At 48.0% G+C, this 22,585-nt stretch overlaps 1 protein-coding gene across 23 annotated transcripts in view; it reads right to left on the minus strand.

Moving 5' to 3' along the window:
- The window catches only part of UBAP2L (ubiquitin associated protein 2 like), an 889,182-nt gene that overhangs the window by 600,065 nt on the left and 266,532 nt on the right, over positions 1 to 22,585 (minus strand). For all 23 annotated transcript variants that reach the window (XR_015302630.1, XR_015302632.1, XR_015302629.1 and 20 more), the window contains one exon: positions 16,856 to 17,057. Coding sequence is in view for 18 of the 23 variants with exons in the window: in XM_086947511.1 (XP_086803637.1) it covers positions 16,856 to 17,057 (202 nt within the window). In the remaining 5 variants the exon portion in view is untranslated. The remainder of the gene's footprint in view (positions 1 to 16,855; positions 17,058 to 22,585) is intronic.

Raw genomic sequence — 22,585 nt, forward strand, 5'->3', positions numbered from 1 at the left:
GTAGAGTTACGTAATCTCTGGAGAAATGCAGAAAGGGTTCTGAGATAGTGAAAGCTCGAATTTCATTTTCCCCTCGAGCTAAAGTAATAGCCAGTAAAACTGCCACTTTCCGTGTTAGAAATTTGAGCTCAGCCTTGTGTATGGGTTTAAACTGTCTTTTCATTAATTGAGCCAACACTGTGTTCAACCACCACTCTGGAGGAGGTGCACGTTTTGGAGGAAAGGCTCGAAAAAGCCCTTTCATAAATTGTTTGATAAGAAGAGGAACCGAGCGAAGGTTTGTTAGAGCTCTTCCAGAATCTGGAAATCGCTGCAAGGTGAACTTTGATAAGAGGAGAAAAACAGCCCAGCCTTGGCTAGAGATAAAAAATAAAGAAGAATATCCTCCACCAGAGCTGGAAGAGGGTGGACATCATTAACCTCACACCAATGACAGAAGCTTTTCCACTTTAAACAATAGGCTTTAAGAGTACCCTGGGCTCGAGATTTGGCTAAAATTTCGCAACAGTCCTGACAAATGTTCAGATCTTCGAATTCTAGGAAATCAGGAGCCATTCGTGCAAGCGCAGCGACTGTGGATCTGGATGAAGTATTTGACCCCTCTCCCTTGTCAACATCGTGAGTGTTGGAACTAGAAGTAACGGGTCCACCTGGGATAGCAGGCACAGTTCCTGAAACCAATATGGAATTGGCCAGCGGGGAGCAAATAGGATAAGACGGCAGCCTTCCCTCTTCATCTTTTGAAGAACTTTCTGAATCAATGTTATTGGGGGAAAAGCATACGCACAAATCCCTGACCATCGCATGGACAGGGTGTAGGAAGGTACCTCCTGACTATGGTTGCCCCCAACTTTTTGCCCTGTGTTTTAGCTGGTTTTTGACATAGTCGACCTGGGATCCTGCCAATCAGGACCCCAGGCCTACTGCTCTCTCTTTAAAATGGATTCCATGTACCCTAGGTACATTTCCAATTGGTACTGGGCCACCCTATCAGACCCTGTAACTCAGGGCATGGGTGTACCCAGGGCTGCCAGGGGCTGCAGCATGTATTATGCCACCCCTGGCTGGCCTCCTAAATTTGACACAACTGGCTGCATGACAGCTGGGGCAAAGTCGTGTAATCACCCTTTGCTGTAGGTGTAGTATACCTATACCTAACCCTAAAATGGACACACAGATTCCTATCAGTCACTCCTATGGCAGGCCTTGACAATCCTGAAGGCAGAGTGCTTGGAATCGTGTGAGATGGTGCTCTGGCATGAGCTGAGCCTGTCTGCAGCTTGCGGAACCAAGTCCTAATAGCTGTTCCATGATATCGCATACCATATACTCTTAAGTGCATTATAATCCTCGCGGTTAAATGCTAACTTTGGTATTGCTTTATCAAAACATGTCGAGTAAGGTGTCATACGAATTGGAATACTAACCCCCTCGCCAATTCTGGCGACGGGGTTAGCATTCCACCCTTCTAGAGGGACACGACATGTATGTAACTGTGAACCCCGGTTAAAGTTAACTGAAGCCTCAGCTCCACAAAATGGATGCTGCCACCACAGACACGAGTCTGACCTCCTGCTGCTGGGAGTCCTTCCAGCGAGGGAGGCCTGGACAAAGGGTTTCCTGTCCGGGGCGGTGCTAGCACCGTCCCAGACATGGTTTTGTGTATCCTGGGTAGGCAGGGCTTTTCAGGAAGCTGACTGCTGAGTGGCACCCCGGTGCTCAATACGCATAGGCCGGTCAGAACCAGTTCCAGGGGCACACCAGCCCCTGGCCTGGGGAAGTCCGGCATGGCAGAGGGGTGTAACCACCCCCCTCCTAGTCCCACCCATAGGCAGGACCTAGTCACCGGGTCAGCCCCCTTTTTTAGTATAAAGATGGGAGCGGGCCCCCTGTTCAAATTAGATCATCTTTGGAATCAAGACACGACTTTCTTCGAAAGGACTTCAAGATTTCTTCCTCAAGATTCTCCCTTGTGGCTAAGGAGTAGTCACCCTGCATCAAGCGGGCACCATCCTAAGAACACTGCGGTCTGCTGCAAGTCCTTCACGAATCCGACGACCCAGCTCGACGAGACCCGGCTTCCCTGGCACCTCTGACCTCTACTCACCTCTACAGCAAAGCTGAGAACCGTGAGTGCGACGAGACCGAGGGACCGACGATCGCCAAGACTGCACGACTTCTTTGTAACAAGCCCACCGAGTCTCCCACTGGTGAGTGCTTTGGGGTCAGAGGAGCCCCAACCCTGCGCAGCTCCAGCACCCAAGATCAGCCTCCCTGCATCTCCACGATCTGCGTGGGGCCCTTCTGCTGTTTGCTGTGCACCGCGTTGTTTGGCTACTAGCCGGCTGGCTTGTGGCCTTCTGAACGACGCCCGACGACATCACTGCTGCTGGTCTGGTTGCTCCAGACTGGCCCTTGCTTCCTTCTTTAAGAGAGGCACCCCGGACCCTCCTGGTCCACTCCAGACGCCATTTTAGGTCCACCGCGTGGGCTTGAATTTGCCAAGGCTTTGTTGCCCAATCCTGGGTCCAGCGACGCCGACAGCTTCTATCTTCGTGGGACAGCTCGATCCTCCTTCCTGGTCGCCGACAACGCCTCCTGGTCCGTGAGATCTTCGAGCACAGCGTCACCCACTCGCCTTGTCGAGGTGGCTACCATCCGGTGCCCTCCTGGTGCCCACTGACTACTGGCTAGTAGTCTCGAACTTGGTCCCCTCTGCTTTCAGGTGTCATCTTCCATCGATCCAGGCTTGGATCCAACGAACTTTCTTCACTGGTCGCCTGCCAGCAACTTCTTTCTTCCAGGCTCCTGGTCCGTCAACGAGGATTCCCGACGTCTTTTGAGTCCTATGCAGCTGCAGCCCCTGGGCTAGGTAACTTCGGCATTTCGGTGCCCCAGCATAGCCTCACTATCCAAGGGTCAGAATCTACTTTCGTTTTCTCCCTACCAGGTCGGGTTCGCCCGAGAACACTAACTTTGCAATTTCTAGCTACCATAGACTTTGTCCCGCATCTCGAGTGAGAGTGCACACACTGCACCCGAGTCCCCTGGGTCTCCTAGAAGTAATCTAACGATTCTATAGTCAAGTCCTAGCGATTCCAAAGCCTATTAGTACTGTACTTACCTGCTAGTAATTTCGCATTCCACTTTCAGAGTATATGGTTTTCCGTGCCCCTCTGGCATTTGTATATACTGTGCTAACTTAAGTATTTTTGTAAGAGTTTTGGTTTGTGCTTAGTACCCTGTCCTCATAAAGAGTACAGGGCTGTTGTGATTCTTAATAAATAACTGTTTATTTTCATAACACTTGTGTGGTGTCCTTTCACTTGGTGTTCAAGGGGTATATGTGGTATAACAGCTGGCTTAACACGCCCTCTCGAGTCTTTAGCCTTAGACTGCTCGTATCCACGCTACTAGGATAGCTGGTCTATAAGGTTGACTTACAACCAATCATCAATAAGGGTTGCTGGACTGATACATAGTGTTCACTAGAATAGTGAGCACTGCATATCAGGCCACCTTCTCACACAGGGCATTCCCTCTTGAGCCCTGCTGAGGGAACCTGCTGGCATAGTATTGGCATTTCTTGTTCTCTCTTGTCGCAAACAAGTCCAGCTTTGGTTTGCACCAAATGTGAGAGATCTTCTCCACTCGCTTCTGCTCTAACTCCCACTCGTGACAACCCGAGCGAGATCTGTTCAGGGTGTTGGCCAAGGTATTTTGGAGACCTTTGACATGTTCTGCTCTTAGGGTTATCTTGTGGGCTGTAACCCCACTACCACAGTTCCTGAGCCTCCTGTGACAGGGACAGTGACCTTGTTCACCCCTGTTTGTTGATTTAATACATGCTGGTCATATTTTCGGTACGAACCAGCACAGAGGAGCCTGCAATCCTTTCCGAGACCACCAATGCAGAGTCTATCATGCGCCTTGTGACTTTGGAGTCACTGAATGACCTTACGGTTTGCTGCCATTGAAGATGCAACTCTTCTTGCAGAGGTCTCATTCTGAGTAGTGCCAGCGGTACAAGGATTATTGCAGATTAGCACATCCCCAGAAGAGAAGCGAATGTCTGGACAGAAACCGACTTTCTTTTTGAAATTGATATTGGCAATCTTTTGACAAGAATGCTTTGCACTGTATGGTGTCCAGTGTTGCTCCCAGGAATGGAATCACCTGAAGAGGAAGTAGCTGTGACTTGCTTTCGTTGAGAGAGTCCTAATGTTGAAAAGAGATGGAGGCATGTTGATATAGCATACTCCGTTATCTGCTCCGAAGGACCCTTGAGCAACCAGTCGTCGAGATAAGGAAACACTTGTATTCCCTGAGTTCTCAGAGCTGCGGAAACTGGCACTAGGCATTTCGTGAAGATCCTTGGTGCAGATTTCAGTCTGAATGGCAGTTCCTTGAAATGATAGTAGACGTCAGCGACTGTGAATGGCAGGTATTTGCGATGTTTGAGGTGTATAGGGATATGGAAGTATGCGTCCTCCAAGTCCAGAGAAGTCATAAAATCCCCTTAGTTTAGACAGCTTAAAACCTCGGCCAGTGTCACCATTCGGAAACTGTTTCTTCAGAAACTTGTTGAGCTTGCGAAGGTCGAGAATCAGGCACCACTCGCCTGATTTTTTCTTTGAGGAAACTACAGTAGAATCCGGTTCCCTTCTGTGGTAAAGGGACCTTCTCTATTGCATTCTTGTGGAGCATCTTTAAGGCTTCTTTGAAAAGTAAGTGAAGATGAGGGGGACGGGGACGGGGACCCTTGGGCGGGGTAGTAGGTGGTCGTTTGATGAATTCTAAGGTGTGACCCTTCTTGACTAGGTCGAGAAACCATTGATCTGAAGTGATCTGTTGCCACTGGTGAACAAAGGCTGATATCTTCGCGTCACAGGGAGGGAAAGATGGATGACTCCTGGTTTCCTGTTGGAGTCGCGACATTGATTGTTCGATCGACTTTGTCCACCCTGGCGAGAGAAACTGCTTGTGGATGATTGTAAGACGATTGACCATAAGGCTGTCTGTATTGTGACTGATACTGCCTATTCTACTGATTCGGATATCCTCCTCTGGATGTAAAGCCACGACCTCTGGCTTCTCGGAAAGACCCACGCTTGTACTGGCGAGCAGCCAATGATTTTGCCATATCGGTATCAGTCTTAATGGCTAGAAGGGCCTCATATATGTGTTTTCCGAATAAGGAATCCCCATCATAAGCCAGGTCAAGGATTTTAGTTTGTAACTCTGGCCTAAAAGATGTTGCTTTAAGCCATCCTTAGCGTCTAAGAACTGCAGCACCGGCAAGTTGTCTGAAGTTGGTGTTATCAATATCTAGAGCTCAGTCTATAATTTCTGATGCGGCTCATTCCCCTTCCAAAAGTATTTCTTGCCTCTCGTCTACGATATTCTGGGATGAGGTTTATGAATTCTGTTAAATCAGGCCACATTTGGCAGACGTATCGACCTAGAAAGGCCAGCGTATTTGCTGCCTTAACAGAGGCTACTGCATTAGAGGAAAACTTTTTCCCAATCAAGTCCAACCTTCTTCCTTTATCCGGCGGTGTTGAAATTGGATTAGCTGGATTTTTAGATCTCGGTTGTGCAGCCTGTATTTGTATTGTGTATTTGTACAGCGCGGCTATCGCTCCGAAAGGAGCATCCTGGCGCTAGATAAGGAATATGCTACTTACCAGTATGCATCTGTTCTTGGCATGTAGGGTCGCTAACATTCATATCTTATGCATAGATCGCCGCCTAGTGTTGGGTCCGGATGATTGCACCTTGTTGTCCTGGAAGAGTCTTTGAAGTATCACGAGATAGGTGGCTCCTCCCCGGACTACAGTGCGCATGGGCATCCTCTCCATCCTCAGATTGTTTTTCGCCATTGTGGCAGGGATGGAGTCCAATACAATACTTGATGACCATGCATATAAATAATTCTGACTACTACAGCTGCGACAGGCACCGGGGAGGATGGGCGGGCGATATGAATGTTAGCGGCCCTACATGCCAAGAACAGATGCATACTGGTAAGTAGCATATTCCGTTCGAGGCATGTGGGCCGCTAAATTCATATCTTGTGCATAGAATAAATAGCAGTTTCTCCCTTAGCGGTGGTTGCCCGAGCCAGCTGCAGCAGCCTGAAAGAGGGACTTTAGAACAGCCTGTCCGACAGCAGCTTGCTGCTTGGAATGTACATCAACACAATAGTGTTTGGTGAATGTATGTATGTTATTCCATGTGGCTGCTCTACATATGTCCTCTAATGGAATGTTACCCAGGAAAGCCATGGATGCCCCTAGCTTGCGTGTGGAATGCGCTCTTGGGGGGACTGTTAGTGTGTGTTTAGCCTTCTGATAACAAATCTGAATACACTTAACAATCCATCTGGCTATACCTGATTTGGAAATGGGTTTGCCCTTGTGCTGTGGTGAGAAAGCAACAAAGTTGTTTAGACTTCCTGAAATCCTTCGTCCTGTCTATATAGTACAGGAGAGCTCTTTTGACGTCTAATGTGTGCAGTGATCTTTCTGCCACTGAGTCTGCATTAGGGAAGAAAACTGTCAGTTCAATAGTTTGATTAATGTGGAACTGAGAAACTACCTTGGGCATGAATTTAGGGTTAGTGCATAGCACCACCCTATTTGCGCGAACCTGTATAAAAGGTTCTTGAATGGTTAGGGCTTGCAGCTCGCTAACCCGTCTCAGCGACGTGATCGCTACTAAGGCAACCTTCCAAGTTAGGAACTGTATCTCACAAGAGTGGAGAGGTTCGAAAGGAGGTCCCATCAGTCTGGTCAAAACTATATTAAGATTACAGACCGGTGAAGGTGGTCTTCTGGGTGGAATGACTCGCTCGAGTCCCTCCATAAAAGCCTTTATGGCTGGCACTCGGAACAGTGAAAGGTGTTGCCTGTTCTTTAAGTAAGCCGCTATTGCCGCCAAATGAATACGTATAGAACTGTATGCCAGATTGTATCTGTATAAATGCAACAGGTAACAAATAATGTTCGGTGTTGATGCATCCAGCGGGTTTAGGTCATGGTTGGAACAGTAAATGACAAAACGTTTCCATTTGGCACCATAGCAGGCCCTAGTGGTAGGCCGTCTTGCTTCCTTGATGATGTCCATACAATCAGGAGGCAGATTCAGATACCCAAATTCTATGACTTCAGGAGCCATATCGCAAGGTTTAACAGTTGCGGATCTGGTGCTGAACTTCGCCATGGCTCTGGGTGAGAAGACTGGGTGTAAGACGCAGTCTTCGATGAGGCACCACGTTAAGTTCTAGGATTGTGGTGTACCATGCTTGCCTCGCCCACATTGGAGCAACCAGGCTAAGAGTCATCGAGTGCTGTTTGAGTTAACGTGCCGCCAGAGGTATGAGCGGGGCCGGCGGAAAAGCGTATGCAAATCTGCCTGACCAGTTCATCCATATCGCATTGCCCTGAGACCGCGGGTGTGGGAACCTGGCGGCGAAGTTTGGGCATTTTGAGTTCTCGTTTGTGGCGAACAGGTAGATGTCTGGATGTCCCCACTGCTGGAAGTACGGTTGCAGCACCGAGGGATGAATCTCCCACTCGTGAACCTGATGGCTGTGCCTGCTGAGCAGATCCGCCCTCTGGTTGTCCTGGCCCGGGAGGTGCTCCACAATTTGGAAAGAACTGTCGCACTCCATTTTGGCGTGAAGGTAGTAAATGTATTTTATTGGTCGGTAGATGCCGTTTGGTGTGCCCTTCTGAGTACCAGGGTTTTTCTATAGAAGTCTGTAGCGTTATCCTAATCGAGGGTAACGTCCCCAAACGCACACTGTATAATGAAAATTGTCAAGAGTTTGTTGTTCAGTTGAAACAAATAAAGTTTTATTCAAAAATCATTGTTTGTCTTCATTCTTTTTGGCATTTTCACTTGTTTACAATGTTATAATCACATCCAAACATTATTCATGATTTCGTTTTCATTTGCCCAATGCATTTCGGGCACTTGGCCCTTCTTCATGGGCTCAATCTCTGTTCAAACAAGCATTTGCAATGCAATAGGTCTTGCATTAGGAAAGTTTGAGCTATTGGTACTGTAAATGACAAAGTTTTTATTTATGTGTTGGTTTTGAAAATAGCGAAATTAATAGCTTTGTCATTTACAATGGCAATAGTTTTAACTTTCGCAAATGTGACACCTATAGCATTTGTAATGCAATATGTGTTCTATTTACGTGACCTAGATGTATTGATATTACAAATAAAAATGGCTTTTAATTTTTTTAAGAATTAATACTGAAAAGTTATTGTAATTTATAATGGCAATAGCTTTTGTAAATATTTAAAGATTATGTTCATTGTATTTTATTGTGACGGAAATCCAAGAACAGAAGTGAAATATTAACATTTTTTTTGTGTGGGTGCGGTGTGTGAGGGTGCGGTGTGCGAGCGAGGGTGTGGTGTGCGAGCGAGGGTGTGGTGTGCGAGCGAGGGTGCGGTGCGCGCGCGAGGGTGCGGTGCGCGAGGGTGCGGTGCGCGAGGGTGCGGTGCGCGAGGGTGCGGTGCGCGAGGGTGCGGTGCGCGAGGGTGCGGTGCGCGAGTGTGTCAGGGTGCAGTGCGTCAGGGTGCAGTGCGTCAGGGTGCAGTGCGTCAGGGTGCAGTGCGTCAGGGTGCAGTGCGTCAGGGTGCAGTGCGTCAGGGTGCAGTGCGTCAGGGTGCAGTGCGTCAGGGTGCAGTGCGTCAGGGTGCAGTGCGTCAGGGTGCAGTGCGTCAGGGTGCAGTGCGTCAGGGTGCAGTGCGTCAGGGTGCAGGGTGTGTGAGGTTGTGCGAGGGTGCGGTGTGTGCGAGGGTGCGGTGTGTGTGAGGGTGCGGTGTGTGTGAGGGTGCGGTGTGTGTGAGGGTGCGGTGTGCGTCAGGGTGCAGTGTGCAGTGCGTCAGGGTGCAGTGTGCAGTGCGTCAGGGTGCAGTGTGCAGTGCGTCAGGGTGCAGGGTGCAGTGCGTCAGGGTGCAGTGCGTCAGGGTGCAGTGCGTCAGGGTGCAGTGCGTCAGGGTGCAGTGCGTCAGGGTGCAGTGCGTCAGGGTGCAGTGCGTCAGGGTGCAGTGCGTCAGGGTGCAGTGCGTCAGGGTGCAGTGCGTCAGGGTGCAGTGCGTCAGGGTGCAGTGCGTCAGGGTGCAGTGCGTCAGGGTGCAGTGCGTCAGGGTGCAGTGCGTCAGGGTGCAGTGCGTCAGGGTGCAGTGCGTCAGGGTGCAGTGCGTCAGGGTGCAGTGCGTCAGGGTGCAGTGCGTCAGGGTGCAGTGCGTCAGGGTGCAGTGCGTCAGGGTGCAGTGCGTCAGGGTGCAGTGCGTCAGGGTGCAGTGCGTCAGGGTGCAGTGCGTCAGGGTGCAGTGCGTCAGGGTGCAGTGCGTCAGGGTGCAGTGCGTCAGGGTGCAGTGCGTCAGGGTGCAGTGCGTCAGGGTGCAGTGCGTCAGGGTGCAGTGCGTCAGGGTGCAGTGCGTCAGGGTGCAGTGCGTCAGGGTGCAGTGCGTCAGGGTGCAGTGCGTCAGGGTGCAGTGCGTCAGGGTGCAGTGCGTCAGGGTGCAGTGCGTCAGGGTGCAGTGCGTCAGGGTGCAGTGCGTCAGGGTGCAGTGCGTCAGGGTGCAGTGCGTCAGGGTGCAGTGCGTCAGGGTGCAGTGCGTCAGGGTGCAGTGTGTCAGGGTGCAGTGTGTGTGAGGGTGCAGTGTGTGTGAGGGTGCAGTGTGTGTGAGGGTGCAGTGTGTGTGAGGGTGCAGTGTGTGTGAGGGTGCGGTGTGTGTGAGGGTGCGGTGTGTGTGTGAGGGTGCGGTGTGTGTGAGGGTGCGGTGTGTGTGAGGGTGCAGTGTGTGTGAGGGTGCGGTGTGTGTGAGGGTGCGGTGTGTGTGAGGGTGCGGTGTGTGTGAGGGTGCGGTGTGTGTGAGGGTGCGGTGTGAGGGTGCGGTATATGAGGGTGCGGTGTGTGAGGGTGGACAGCATATGGGGAGGTTCTCATCCCTTGTGTCTCAGACGTGAACAACCACCTGGATAATTCAAGCACAGGTACATTCATTCCCAAATGGCAGAGTGGGTTCAATGAAGGTTCTTGATATCAAGGCACTATGGAACCCTCCTGCGGTTATCGTGTACAATACACTCATGTCTTTAGGATGTCCCCATTATGAAAGTAATATTCAGGCCAATATTCCCCAAGAACGGGGCTGACTGAAATGATTCTCAAACATATAAGGATGCCTGACCAGCTGAAGCCCCGTTCTGTGGTTTCCCTACATTTTGACTAAAAGTGTGACTTGTCACAGCAAGTAGGAAATGGGACTGGGAACCTAGCCTCCATTGCTAAACCCTATGACAGGTAAGCCAAGGAGGCTACGGTGGTTTTATTTATAGATGTAGCTGTTTGGTAAGGCACTGGTTGTCATTTTACGACCACTTACGGGGCTTAAGCCAGGCGTTTGCAGTCTACAGTATCTACGTTTGCGGAAGTGCAGACCATGCCACCTATGGGATCACAGGTGCGGACTTTAGGCATCACAGCTCTGGCACAAGCTGAGACACGGTCCCGAAGGATCGAATTACTGTAATTCCTGCAGGGGTGTGGATTTCTATTACCCATCCGACAAAACCCAGATTTCCTATTAGCTCTTAAGGGCAATGAACTCTTTTCCGCATGTAACTGTGCAAGTGCAACCTGTTCTAACCAGAGTACTGCGGGGAACTCGCCCTACACAGGTGCCTGCACAGCAACCGTGTGAGCTAATTGCCGGTCACCGTCGTGTTATGCAAGGCCTGCAGCACTAGCAGACCCGCTCCGCTGTCCCTCTGTGTACTAATTATTTCTGAAGGGACGGGAGCCCCTTGTCGAACTCGCACTTGCGTGATTTGGGTCAAACCACATGAGTCAGCGCCAGGCCTTTGCTGCCGACCGAGTATGTATACGGAAGAACGCCAGGCACCCGGGAGCTGCAGGCCAAGCACACGGCAAACACTGCTGGCACTAATCCAAGCAATTTGAGGAACATTCCCTTCCTGTCCCTTCAGCGTCCAGCGGTCATGAGCACAATGACATCACAGGCCAGCCTCCCAGCGCTGAGGGACAATTGTGTACTAGACTGCCCCCATCAACTAATGTCCCGACTCCCGAGGGAGGCTGCAGAAGTGCACTATAGCAAGCGTTCAGCAGAGGGGGCCGGAAGTCGCTGGAGCAGCGCTCTGAATGACAGCTGTTCAGAACGAGGCCTGACACGCAAATAGGTTTTCCGGCCGGGAGAAAGAAGAGGCGTGACACACACAAACTTCCTGAAGGGGCGGAGAAACAACGGAGCGGGCTGCGGAACAAAGTACCATACCGACGCTTAAAGAGGCCTTTTGGCCTGAAGAACACAAGTTTTTCCTATAGGTTCCGAACGAGAGTCACGGAACACATCCGAACCCAATGGCGGAAAAAAACAATCTGGGGATGGAGTCGATGCCCATGCGCACTGTAGTCCAGGGGAGGAGCCACCTATCTCGTGATACTTCGAAGACTCTTCCAGGACAACAATGTGCAATCATCCGGACCCAACACTAGGCGGCGATCTATGCACAGATATGAATTCAGCAGCCCACATGCCTCAAACCTGTGCCTTTTCCTGGCCTTATCTTGACTGGGAAGCCCCACAGAGGCCGAAGCACGGGCAAAGGATGAAGTCCCTCCATGCCCAGACCCACCATGGTCCTGATGTCTCCTTACCTCCAGGCCTTGGAGACGGATCTTCTCCCTGTCCCTCAGAGTCCTCTTGGAGAATGCTCTGCAAATCTCAGTTTTCAGGGACATGAGAGGATGGTAGACAGAGGATACACACTCTGTGAGCGTCCGATTTAGCCTTCTTCCTGGAACACTCGGGACACTTGTCGAACAAGGCAGGCATATTCGACAAGAGATTGGCCAAAACTGGCCAAAAACACCCGCAAAAGGAAGAAGCAGTCAGACGTAGAGTGAAACACTCAACACTTGAAAAGTGCCAAAAAATTGAACAACCAAAAAGGGAGAGCTCAATGCTCCAGGGTCCTGCTAGCAGGAGCCGGAAAAAAGAACTGAAAGTAAAAGGACTTGGCCGAGCTTTCTGGGATACCGAGGATCTCTGGAGAGTTCCTTAAAGGCACAGTATCCCTTTTCAAGACACATAATGGCAGCCTATGGGGGCTTGTCTGTCCAACCCTTCCTCTCTATCATTTCAAGAATTTAGGTGAAGGAGAGTTTTCCCTGTGAGGAAAACTTGGTAAAATAGTGTTAAACCAGACGTGGTGGCTATCCTTTTCATTGTTTAGATGAAGTGGTGGCCTTTGCAGCCTTGTATATGTTAGGCTGCATTTGTCTTAATTCTCTTTTAAGTGTCTATGCAGGACTGCAATGAAGACAGCTTAAGAGATTATTTTTGATTGCTCCGGGGTCCACGCACATGGGCGGTACTATTCACTAGATTATTACTATACACAGATCTACTACAGAAGTTAACCGACAAAACCAAACTCCAATTAAGAGACTATTCTTCTTCCAACTTTAATGTAGGAACTGGATGGCTAATAAAAGTTTTTACTTCAATTGTGTTCATGCAATTTTGCCCTTGCAATTTTTGAGTACTGGCACCACTGGTCTCCAAACATTTGCCTAGAGGTTGAACATTTAGCCACATAAGTAGAGATGCACCAGGCCATGTATGAAGACTGGGTTCCTGGGGCACCAGGCTGTTAGGAGTTAAAGGTCTCCAGTTGCATTAACTGGAACTGTTCACCGCCATTGTCCTGGGGCCACAATACCACTGGACCACAAACTACATTACCAAGTACTCCTCTACAGAATCTGGCTGTCGCATGGTAGTGAGTCAAAGCAGCCCAATGCTTACTCAAGGAGGTGAGGTGTGCAAGACATTCAGAAAACCGTTTACACCATAATAACAGCGAATAAGAATAATGTTTGGTAAGTGCTTTACTTATAAAAGAAAAGTACTTTAATACACACAATAAATACATACTGAACACAAAACTAAGATACACAGAGAAAACCAGAAGTCTATCACCTTCTAGGCAGAGTTCTGGCCCTAAACAGTAATACAGTGTCCAGCCACTAAGCACCATCTAATAGCAGGGCACTCACGGGGACAGTGCTACTTGCTATTACTGTAGGACGAGAGTAGGAGCATGGGTTTCTGTTGCCGCACCCCCCCCCCGCCTTTTTGCCTTGCTTTTGATGTACATAATTTCAAAGAAGAGTTGAATCACAACCTACAATAATGGTTAAACAAGTTATTTCTTGAGCCCAAACTGTTGGCTCCCAGTAATCAAAAACAGACAGTTGTAGGTAAAAGGGCAGCAACCACAAAACTTAATTCAATGCAAATGTTCTTCATTCCATCCAGTTATTCACAACAGTATATTCTTAACTGTAGTTAAGACTGAGAATTACCCATTAGTCTAAAGAATAAACCCTTATTTATCTCTGTTCACCACTATTCCTGAATTCTATTCACCCCTTGCACATCTAGAGTACTACGATTCCCCCGCACGTTCCCTTGGAGCAACCTTTCCCCTGTCTCTCACTGCTAACTACAGTTAAGAATATACTGTTGTGAATAACTGGATGGAATAAAGACCATTTGCATTGAATTAAGTTTTGTGGTGGCTGCACTTTTACCTAAAACTGTCAATTTGATTACTGGGAGCCAACAGAGTTTGGGCTCAAGAAATAACTTGTTTAACCATTATTGTAAGTTGTGATTCAATTTCTTTGGAATAAAGTACAGGACCATTGTTTTTCGTATCATAAAGTGTTCCTAGGCAGGAAACGACTCTAGTTCCCCACCACCATGATGGCTTCACTGAACCTATGTGTTTGGTGCCAAAAAAAACTCCTTTTAATAAACCCACACTGATGCCAGTGTTGGATTTTTAAAAACGTACTCAGAGGTGCACCCTGAAAACCTACCAACCCAGTTGTGGTCTCTGGCTTTAGGCAGCCTGCCACCACCAGACATGTTTTTGGACCCGTGGGTTGGGAGCCTCTGCTATGAGGGCAGAAACTAGGCCCATCCGGAGCAGGTGGTGTCGGTTTTAATAAAAAATACTTTACACATTAAAAAGTGGACACAATACAATTTCAGTTCAGCAATGTTAACCTATGAGAGGAAAACAAGAATATAGTTTTGAAGTAAAGTACACTACTTGCAGATCCAATCTTCGGAGTTTCAGGTCAACACCAGGCAAGGTTCGAATTAGTACCAAGAGTGCACCACCGCCAACTTATACCTCAGCAGCATAGGGGCTTCCGCGTGCTGAGTGCCAACACAGCATCGGGTGCCCAATGCAAATCAAACAGGGGTAGATCGGTTTTGGAGATAGGCTGCAGGCTCGGGTCAGGAGGCTGTACAAAGAAACCCCACAGCTGCTAAGGTAAGTTCTGATGCCAGAGGACATAGGGATACCGTTGGACAAGCTACCCAAGGCCCAAGGATTTCGGGTCAGGCGTGTCCTTTGGCGTCAGGAAACAGTTTGCAGGGCATGTCACGCTCAGGGGGGAGTCTTCGGGTTGAGGCTGCAGGCGTCGAGGTAGAGTCCAGCAGGGGTCAGCCCTCGGTAGACTGGCTCAGAATCGCTGGGGATCCTTCACAGGACAGGTGGGCCACTGACAAGGCTGTGGGTGTCTGGTGCAGAGGTGGGTCCAGAGGCGGTGTGCTGTTCCTCGTGGAAGAGCTCTTTGGGTTTAAAGTAGTTTTTTTCATGGACTGGTCTGCTGTCCACAAGAGTCTTGATCTTTATAGAAAGCAGACAATCCACATAGTGTTTTGAAGGTGACTGTCCCTGCAGGACTAAATCGACTTTTGAATCTAGGGCTAAGGTAGGCACACCACCTGGCTGGTCCACTTTTTCCCGCCTGTCTTCCTGCTGATAAGGGGGGAGGGGCTTTGCTAAGGCAGCAAGGCCTTTGAAGCTCCCCTGCCATTAATGGCTCTTCCTGACCTGGGGGAAATGTGAACACCTCAGCCCAGGAAAGGCTTCGTTTCTGGGCCCAGAGAGGGTAGGCTGCCACCCCAGGGGTGCAAAAAAAAAGTCTTGTGGTGGCAGGCTGGTCGTCACCAGTCAGAACCCCCTCTAGAAGGGACCCCTGAGCACAGGGAATAATACATCTGGCACTAGAATCATTGCAGGGTTATTTTTCTGAGCGGTTTGATACCAAATATCCCAGGATTCATTAAAGCTATTATGGTGCTGGGAAACTCGTAATGACCAGTTTGCAGACTATATACAGGATGGCTTTACTGGGCTCTTATATCCAAGAATGGTCCTCAATATTATAGGGAACTGTCTGCTCGTGCAGATAGGTCCTCACATGAGGTATAGGGCACCCTGCCTTAAGGGTGACTTATAAAGGTCTCATGCAGTGCTGGGCAGCCAAGTCACACAGGGATGTGTGCTAAGTCGACTCTTCCCTGTTAGCTGCACCAAAACACTCAGGCTGCAATGGCAGTGGTACATGTTTGTGGTGAGAGGTCTCGGAGTGGCACAATACATGCTGCATCCCTCAAAGGTCTTTCCCTGGCTACCATGCCCTTGGTACCATGGGTACTCCTTACAAGGGACTTACAGGTAGGCCAGAGTTGTGCCAATTGTGGAAACAATGGTACAGTTTAAGGAAAGAACACAGGCCCTAAAGAACCTGATTGGCTGGGACCCAGGGCGCACACAGTCAAATTGCATCAGGTATCTGACAAAAAAAGTTACAGGCAACCATGCAGAAAGGATACTTTCCTTCAATTAGTTACCTTTAAAAAGCAAAACTGAATGTTGCGTTATTTGGCATGTTTTGTATTTATTTTGCTGGAAAACAAAAATCTTATTAACAGCTGTGTTCCAGGGGAACCTATTACAATCAGAGATGCTATATATTTTCCCAATTCAAATGGTGAACCTGTATTCATGGAAACATTAAAATGGCAGCAATTCTGCACATAGTGGAGTGGTGTAGCTCACTGGTTAGAGGCGGCAGACCAGAGAGCAGAGGACGGCCCGGGACCAGGGTTCAATTCCCGACGCGGCAGGGTCGTGGACCAGGGTCAGCTGACTCGATAATTCTCACCTCGGAGCCTACTCTAACCAGGGATCACGCTCTGCAACTCTGGGCATTAGCTTGCCTCATCTCCACAACGGCCCACCACATACGCCGGGGATGCCTGGTTTCACCTTGGAGATACCCAGTAGGGACCATCTCACAGGGAAAGCCAGGACGGGTTCCCTAGCGGTCTACTGCGTAGAGATACTCCTTCGGGAGTCGATTCTAGCGCATTACAAACCCACAATTAATTAATGCAGAGATTTTTATGAAAACTAATGAACAAAGGATGAAAATCTCATTTCATCTATTTACACAAGTTAAACAATTAGACCTCACAGCCTACCTGAAACAAGCCAGTCCACAAAATTGAGGCAACAGGAGCATTTGGGCACATTTCTGCTCTGAAAAGCCTAAGAAAAGGAAGTCCTTCAAAAAGGTCTAGATATAAAAATTGGAGTCTACACAGATATCGAACAATTTGAAAAACCATGGTGAATGTTACCACAAAATATACCCACAAAATCTGCTTCTGTCACGTTAAATCTTGCTCAGCAATGTACGATCATGACAAACCTTTTCAAGAACTAACAAGGCACCAAATACTTGTATGAACACTAGTGGTCATTACACAATTTTAGTATTAGCTGTAACCATTAGAATGCCGTGCCCATAGTGTTCATCAGTACCGAAAGTAGATTGTTCCCAATTGGGGACTATTAGACCATAGTTGTAAGTTTAGCACACTCTGAGGTAACCTTTATATCCCAATGGCACAAATGCACCTACCTGAAGTTGTTGCAACTGCACTACGGGTAGAGGCAGTTACTGTGGAATTACTGTTGAGGCCGAGCCCCATGCTGCTGACGCTGCTGAGACTGGCGGACACGCTGGATGCTTGAGGAGGGGCAGGTACTGGGACTGTGCTGGATGCAGTGGAGAAGGTACTCGCAGGAGAATGCAGACCTACCTCACTTTCCACTGCAGCGTGCTAAGTAGCAAAAGGAAAATGTTGTTAATTTTATTTACTTTCACTCCGTACACACATTGCCATTATTAACCTCCGGGTAAATCAACATTTAAAAGCAGTTTAGAAGGAAATAGTACATAAACATTTGTATATCAACTTGGCACCTTCATTTCTACCCAGCTAAAAACGTTACGCACACGATGGCCAGGACCCTTCAATTAAAAAAAAAGGTAGCCAACTTGAAAAGTTCTGAAATACAACGGAGTTAACAGCAGAAAAGTACTGATAATGGGAAAGACCTTAAGGACTTACAGTCTCGATATACATAACTTTATTCTAATCACGTGCTGGGTTTTTCACATTCTTAAATTGCTGGTAGATTTGGTGATAAGTGAGCATAGCAAAATGAGGAAGATGACAGTATCATGCAGAGTAAAAGCAAGGCAGGCTGCAGTAGATGAACTCCTGGACTAATGTCAAATTCCTCTGGAAAGAACCTACCAAGGCATGTTGCAGAAAGTATGCACATTCTCAACAGCACCCCCACCTGGCCACGCTCCCAGATCCCACAAACTCAGACTACATGAATTTATATTTATGGAAGAATGGAGGTCGCAGTTTATTTAGACAATATCCAACTTAAAAACAATCCTTTCACCATCATTTCCTTCCTTATTCACTGAGCCTATATTCTCCTCAACATATCCACAAGCACAGACTCCTACATTTAGTACCCTTACTGTACTAATGAACAGGGACCTACATTTGTTGCTCTGTATTCCCTCACCAAGTGTATAATGGATAATTAATTGATTTAAATTCGGAGCTTGCTGTGCCCACATTCTCAGCCTCCCTAGTATCGGTGCTACAGCAATCTGATCAGAAATATAACCAGCCCCCAGGTCTTCGTGCACATTAAAAGTTGCTGTGGATTGTGGTAGTGACAATGCTTTTCTGAAGACATTTTCGGCCATTTGGATCTCACTTGAATCAGTGTGCCCCACACCTCACTCCCATATAACACCATGGGCAAACATTTGGCGTTCTAGATTTTCATCATGGCCGGTAATGGTTTACAGCCTAAACGTTTTGCAAAGCCCAGCAGGGCCCCTGTGGCCCTCGCTAGTGTGTTTTTTTTTCAGTGTGCGTTGCATTACCCACGATCTTCTGTCATCAAATACAATACCCAAGTATGGGAAGGTAGGTACTTTGATAAGCGCCTGCCCTTTGCAGAAAAAAGGAGCCCTTTTCGCCCTTCCACCACCTAGCGACATAACATGGGATTTTTTTAAATTAGTTTTCAAATCCAAGGAATCCATAAAATTAGTAAAACAATCTAAAAGTGATTGTAGTCATCTTGCCGTCCTGGCGACTAGCACAGTATCGTCTGCATATGATAATGCAGGATTTTTTTTTTGGCCAACTCTCGGGATGTCCTTACATGATGAAATTAGGGCATCGCCCAATTTATCTATATAGAGTGTAAACAATAAGGGTGCAAGGATACACCCTTGCCTAACCCCTCGCTTTACAGGCCAAGAATCCATCAGGCTCCCATTTTCACTGTAGCAGACTGCTGCACTAGTATCATTATGGATGACGGCCAGAAAAGATATCAGTACCGGGCCCAGACCTATGTCAAACAGGGAAGTCCACAATTTCTGACGATTTACAAGGTCGAAAGCAGTGGACAAATCCATAAAAGCTAGATGGATGTCCCCCTGCTTAGGGACTGTGTACTTCCCTATGACAAGATGTAAGTTGAGGCATTGGCCAGCAGTACCTCTTCCCTTCCTAAACCCGTACTGCAGGTCTGAAATAACTGCATTCTCTTCCAGCCAATTTGTCAGCCGCACCAAGACGGCTTTTCCCATTATCTTTGCAGCAGAGTCCAAGAGAGATATTGGACGATAACACGCCGGATCCTCTCTTGAGCCCTTCTTGAATATTGAGACGATAACTGCTTTACCCCAAGACACTGGGGGACCTACTATAGTAACTGCATTAAAATTGGAAGTTAAAATCTTTGCCCAATAATGGGAATCTGCTCTATACAGATCTTCCGGAACCCCGTCTGGAACAGGGGCTTTCCCATGTGCTGTGGTCTCAATAGCCTCCAAGACTTCTCTGGTGAAATTGATCTTTCCCGCCTGTGCAAAATCACCTTGAGTCACAAGAGATGTTATTTATTTCCGCATAAAGGCCACCATAATGCCCCACCCACTTTTCTGGTGGGATGAGACCGTCCTGATTTGTATTTTCTGTCCCATTAAACAAGGGACTATCAATCACATTCCAAAATTGAGTGCTACTTTTCAGAACACTCACTTTGGTCAGTTCTACCCAAGCCATGTCCTTAAGCTCAGTTTTCCTCAATTTAATAGCCTTTTTATAGGCTATTCTTGCCTCTGCTATCTTCTGCGTATCCTTACCAGACACTTTTAGCACTTCTAAAAGTGCAGCGTGGGTGTCACTACAGGCTTGATTAAACCAATTTTTCAGTTTCTTAGGCCTTATTTTACTTTTTCTAGTCAAATTAGCTGCTACCTGTTCTGTAATACGATTAAAAGCATCCAAGATATCCCTTGGGTCTGAGTTTTCACCTAGACATATAGTCAGATCCTCAGTTTTGCTCCTATACAGGTTTTCCAGGAAGTCGGTAGGAGTAATTACCTCCCACCTTAGTCTGCGGCCTTGGCATTTAGGGGCTATCGAATATGCTTCTTACCAGTATGCATCTGTTCTTGGCATGTAGGGCTGCTGACATTCATATCTGTGCATAGATCGCCGCCTAGTGTTGGGTCCAGATGATTGCACATTGTTGTCCTGGAAGAGTCTTCGAAGTATCACGAGATAAATGGCTTCTCCCCTGGACTACAGTGCGCATGGGCATCGACTCCATCCCCAGATTGTTTTTAGCAATTGTGGCCAAGATGGAGTGAAACTCAGTGAATGATGACCATGCTATGAGTATATGTGAATACTGCAGCTGCTACAGGCGCCGGGGAGGAGGGCGGGCGATATGAATGTCTCAGAGAAGGGGGTTCAGAAAAGGGGGTGGTGATGAATGTCAGCCGCCCTACATGCCAAGAACAGATGCATACTAGTAAGTAGCATATTCGGTTCGAGGCATGTGGGCTGCTGAATTCATATCTGTGCATAGAATACATAGCAGTCCCTCCATTAGCGGCGGCCGCCTGTGCCAGCTGCAGCAGTTTGAAAGAGTGTTTTGAGAACAGCCTGCCCTACAGCTGCCTGCTGTTTGGAGTGCACATCAACACAGTAATGCTTAGTAAATGTGTGTGTGGTAGACCAAGTGGCTGCTCTACATATGTCTTCCAAAGGAATGTTTCCAAGGAATGCCATGGAGGCCCCTAACTTCCTGGTGGAGTGGGCTCTTGGTGGAATGGTAAGAGTGCGTTTTGCCTTTAGATAGCAGATCTGGATACATTTAACGATCCATCTAGCAATACCAGCCTTGGAAATAGGGTTACCTTTGTGGTGTGGTGCAAAGGCGACAGAGTTGCTTAGTTTTCCTAAAATCCTTGGTCCTATCGATGCAATACATTAGGGCCCGTTTAACGTCAAGGGTATGGAGCATCCGCTCCGCCAGTGACTCAGGATTTTGAAAGAAAAACAGGTAATTCAATTGTTTGGTTGATGTGAAACTGAGACACAACCTTGGGTAGAAATTTAGGATTAGTGCGAAGCACTACCCTGTTGGAATGAATTTGGATAAATGGCTCTTGGATAGTGAGGGCTTGCAACTCACTAACCCGCCGTAGCGATGTAATTGCTATGAGGAAAGCCACTTTCCAAGTCAAGAACTGAATCTCGCAGGAATGCAGTTGTTCAAAGGGAGGACCCATCAGCCTGGTAAGGACCACATTGAGGTTCCACTCAGGAGCTGGTGGAGTCCGTGGTGGAATGACTCGTTTGAGTCCTTCCAGAAAAGCTTTGATGGCAGGCACCCTGAAGAGGGAGAGGTGCTGCCTATTTTAGAGATAGACTAGACCGATTGAATTAAGGCTGGAATAATCCTTTCAAACAATGAGCTAACTCCTCCGACCGGCCTGAATTGGGTTCAGTGTCCGAGTGCTCCCTGCTCTGCGCGTCTCAGACTCAGTCCTTCATTTCTGCGCCAATAATGTGAGCTGCCTCCCTATTTGAACGCTCTCCGAAGGCATACGCCCTCAGTTCTGTTCTGCATATACTGTAGGGTTGACTGCGAACTACACTATACCTACACTACGGCAACCTTTGTGACCCCGTGCAGAATCTTTCCCCCAGTCCCTGTCCTGAAGAGAACCTAGAACATCCAGGTTCGAAACGCGTCGACACTACCACCCTGTGGCAACAATAAAGGGTGCCGCTAGGATATAAATTACATCACAATTGTGGACCCTAGCGCTGCAACCCCATAGAAACATCACACCACAGGCTTTTGTAGACAGGCAGGCTTGGTTTTTCGATCTCAAACCCGCTTGTCTTTTGGTTTTTTAGTTCCTAGGACTGGTGCTTGTTCTTTGTTCATGTATTTTTTTGCACTGTATATAACTGCAATTCAATTGGACCATTATATATTCTAATGTTTTTTTTTGTGTGTTCAATCAATTCTGCTTATTTCACTGTTGCAAATTCGTAAATGTGTATGTTTGTAGATACTGTCTATATGAACCTTTTGATCTGACAGTGGTTCGGTTTGTGCCTGTTTTTCTTAAATAGTGTGTGGAAATTATGTGAAAAAGAAAATAAATTTGTTTGGAATACAAATCCAGTGGTCACACGGTACATATTGGCTGTGTGATTGGGGAATGGTTTTTTGAATAATCCTGTCCAGCCACCTTGCTCTATTTTTCCTATTGTTGAGATCCGGGCTGGTCAGATGTAGGATCCGATACCTTCACTGTTTCACAATATTTTGGAGATAAGCGGCCATTGCAGACAGATGAATGAGAATGGAAGCATAGGCCAGATTACACTTGTATAGATGGAAAAGGTAACAGATGATGTTCTGAATAGAAGCATCCAGCGGGTTAATGTTGTGGTCTGCACAATAAATGATGAACCGCTTCCATTTTGCCGCATAGCAAGCTCTAGTGGTGGGCTTTCTTGCCTCCCGAATGATGTCCATACAGTCGGCAGGTAGGTGCAGGTAGCCAAATTCTAGCACTTCAGGAGCCAGATCGCCAGGTTGAGCTGTTGCGGGTCTGGGTGCTGAATGTCGCCATGGCTCTGCGTCAGAAGGCTGGGTGTGAGATGCAGCCTGTGATGCGGTACCACGGACAGTTCCAGAAACGTGGTGTACCATGGTTGGCGAGCCCAAGTTGGAGCAACTAGGATGAGAGTCATCGAGTGCTGCCTGAGTTTGCGTGCCACCAGCGGAATCAGAGGTGCTGGGGGAAAAGCGTACGCAAATCTGCCTGACCAGTTCATCCATATCGCATTGCCCTGCGACTGTGGGTGTGGGAACCTGGCAGGGAAGCTTTTGCATTTTGCGTTCTCCCTTGTGGTCTATCTCTGGATGACCCCACCTTTGGAAGTACGGT

Source organism: Lissotriton vulgaris, chromosome 12 (genome assembly GCF_964263255.1).
Source record: "Lissotriton vulgaris chromosome 12, aLisVul1.2, whole genome shotgun sequence".
NCBI lineage: Eukaryota > Metazoa > Chordata > Amphibia > Caudata > Salamandridae > Lissotriton > Lissotriton vulgaris.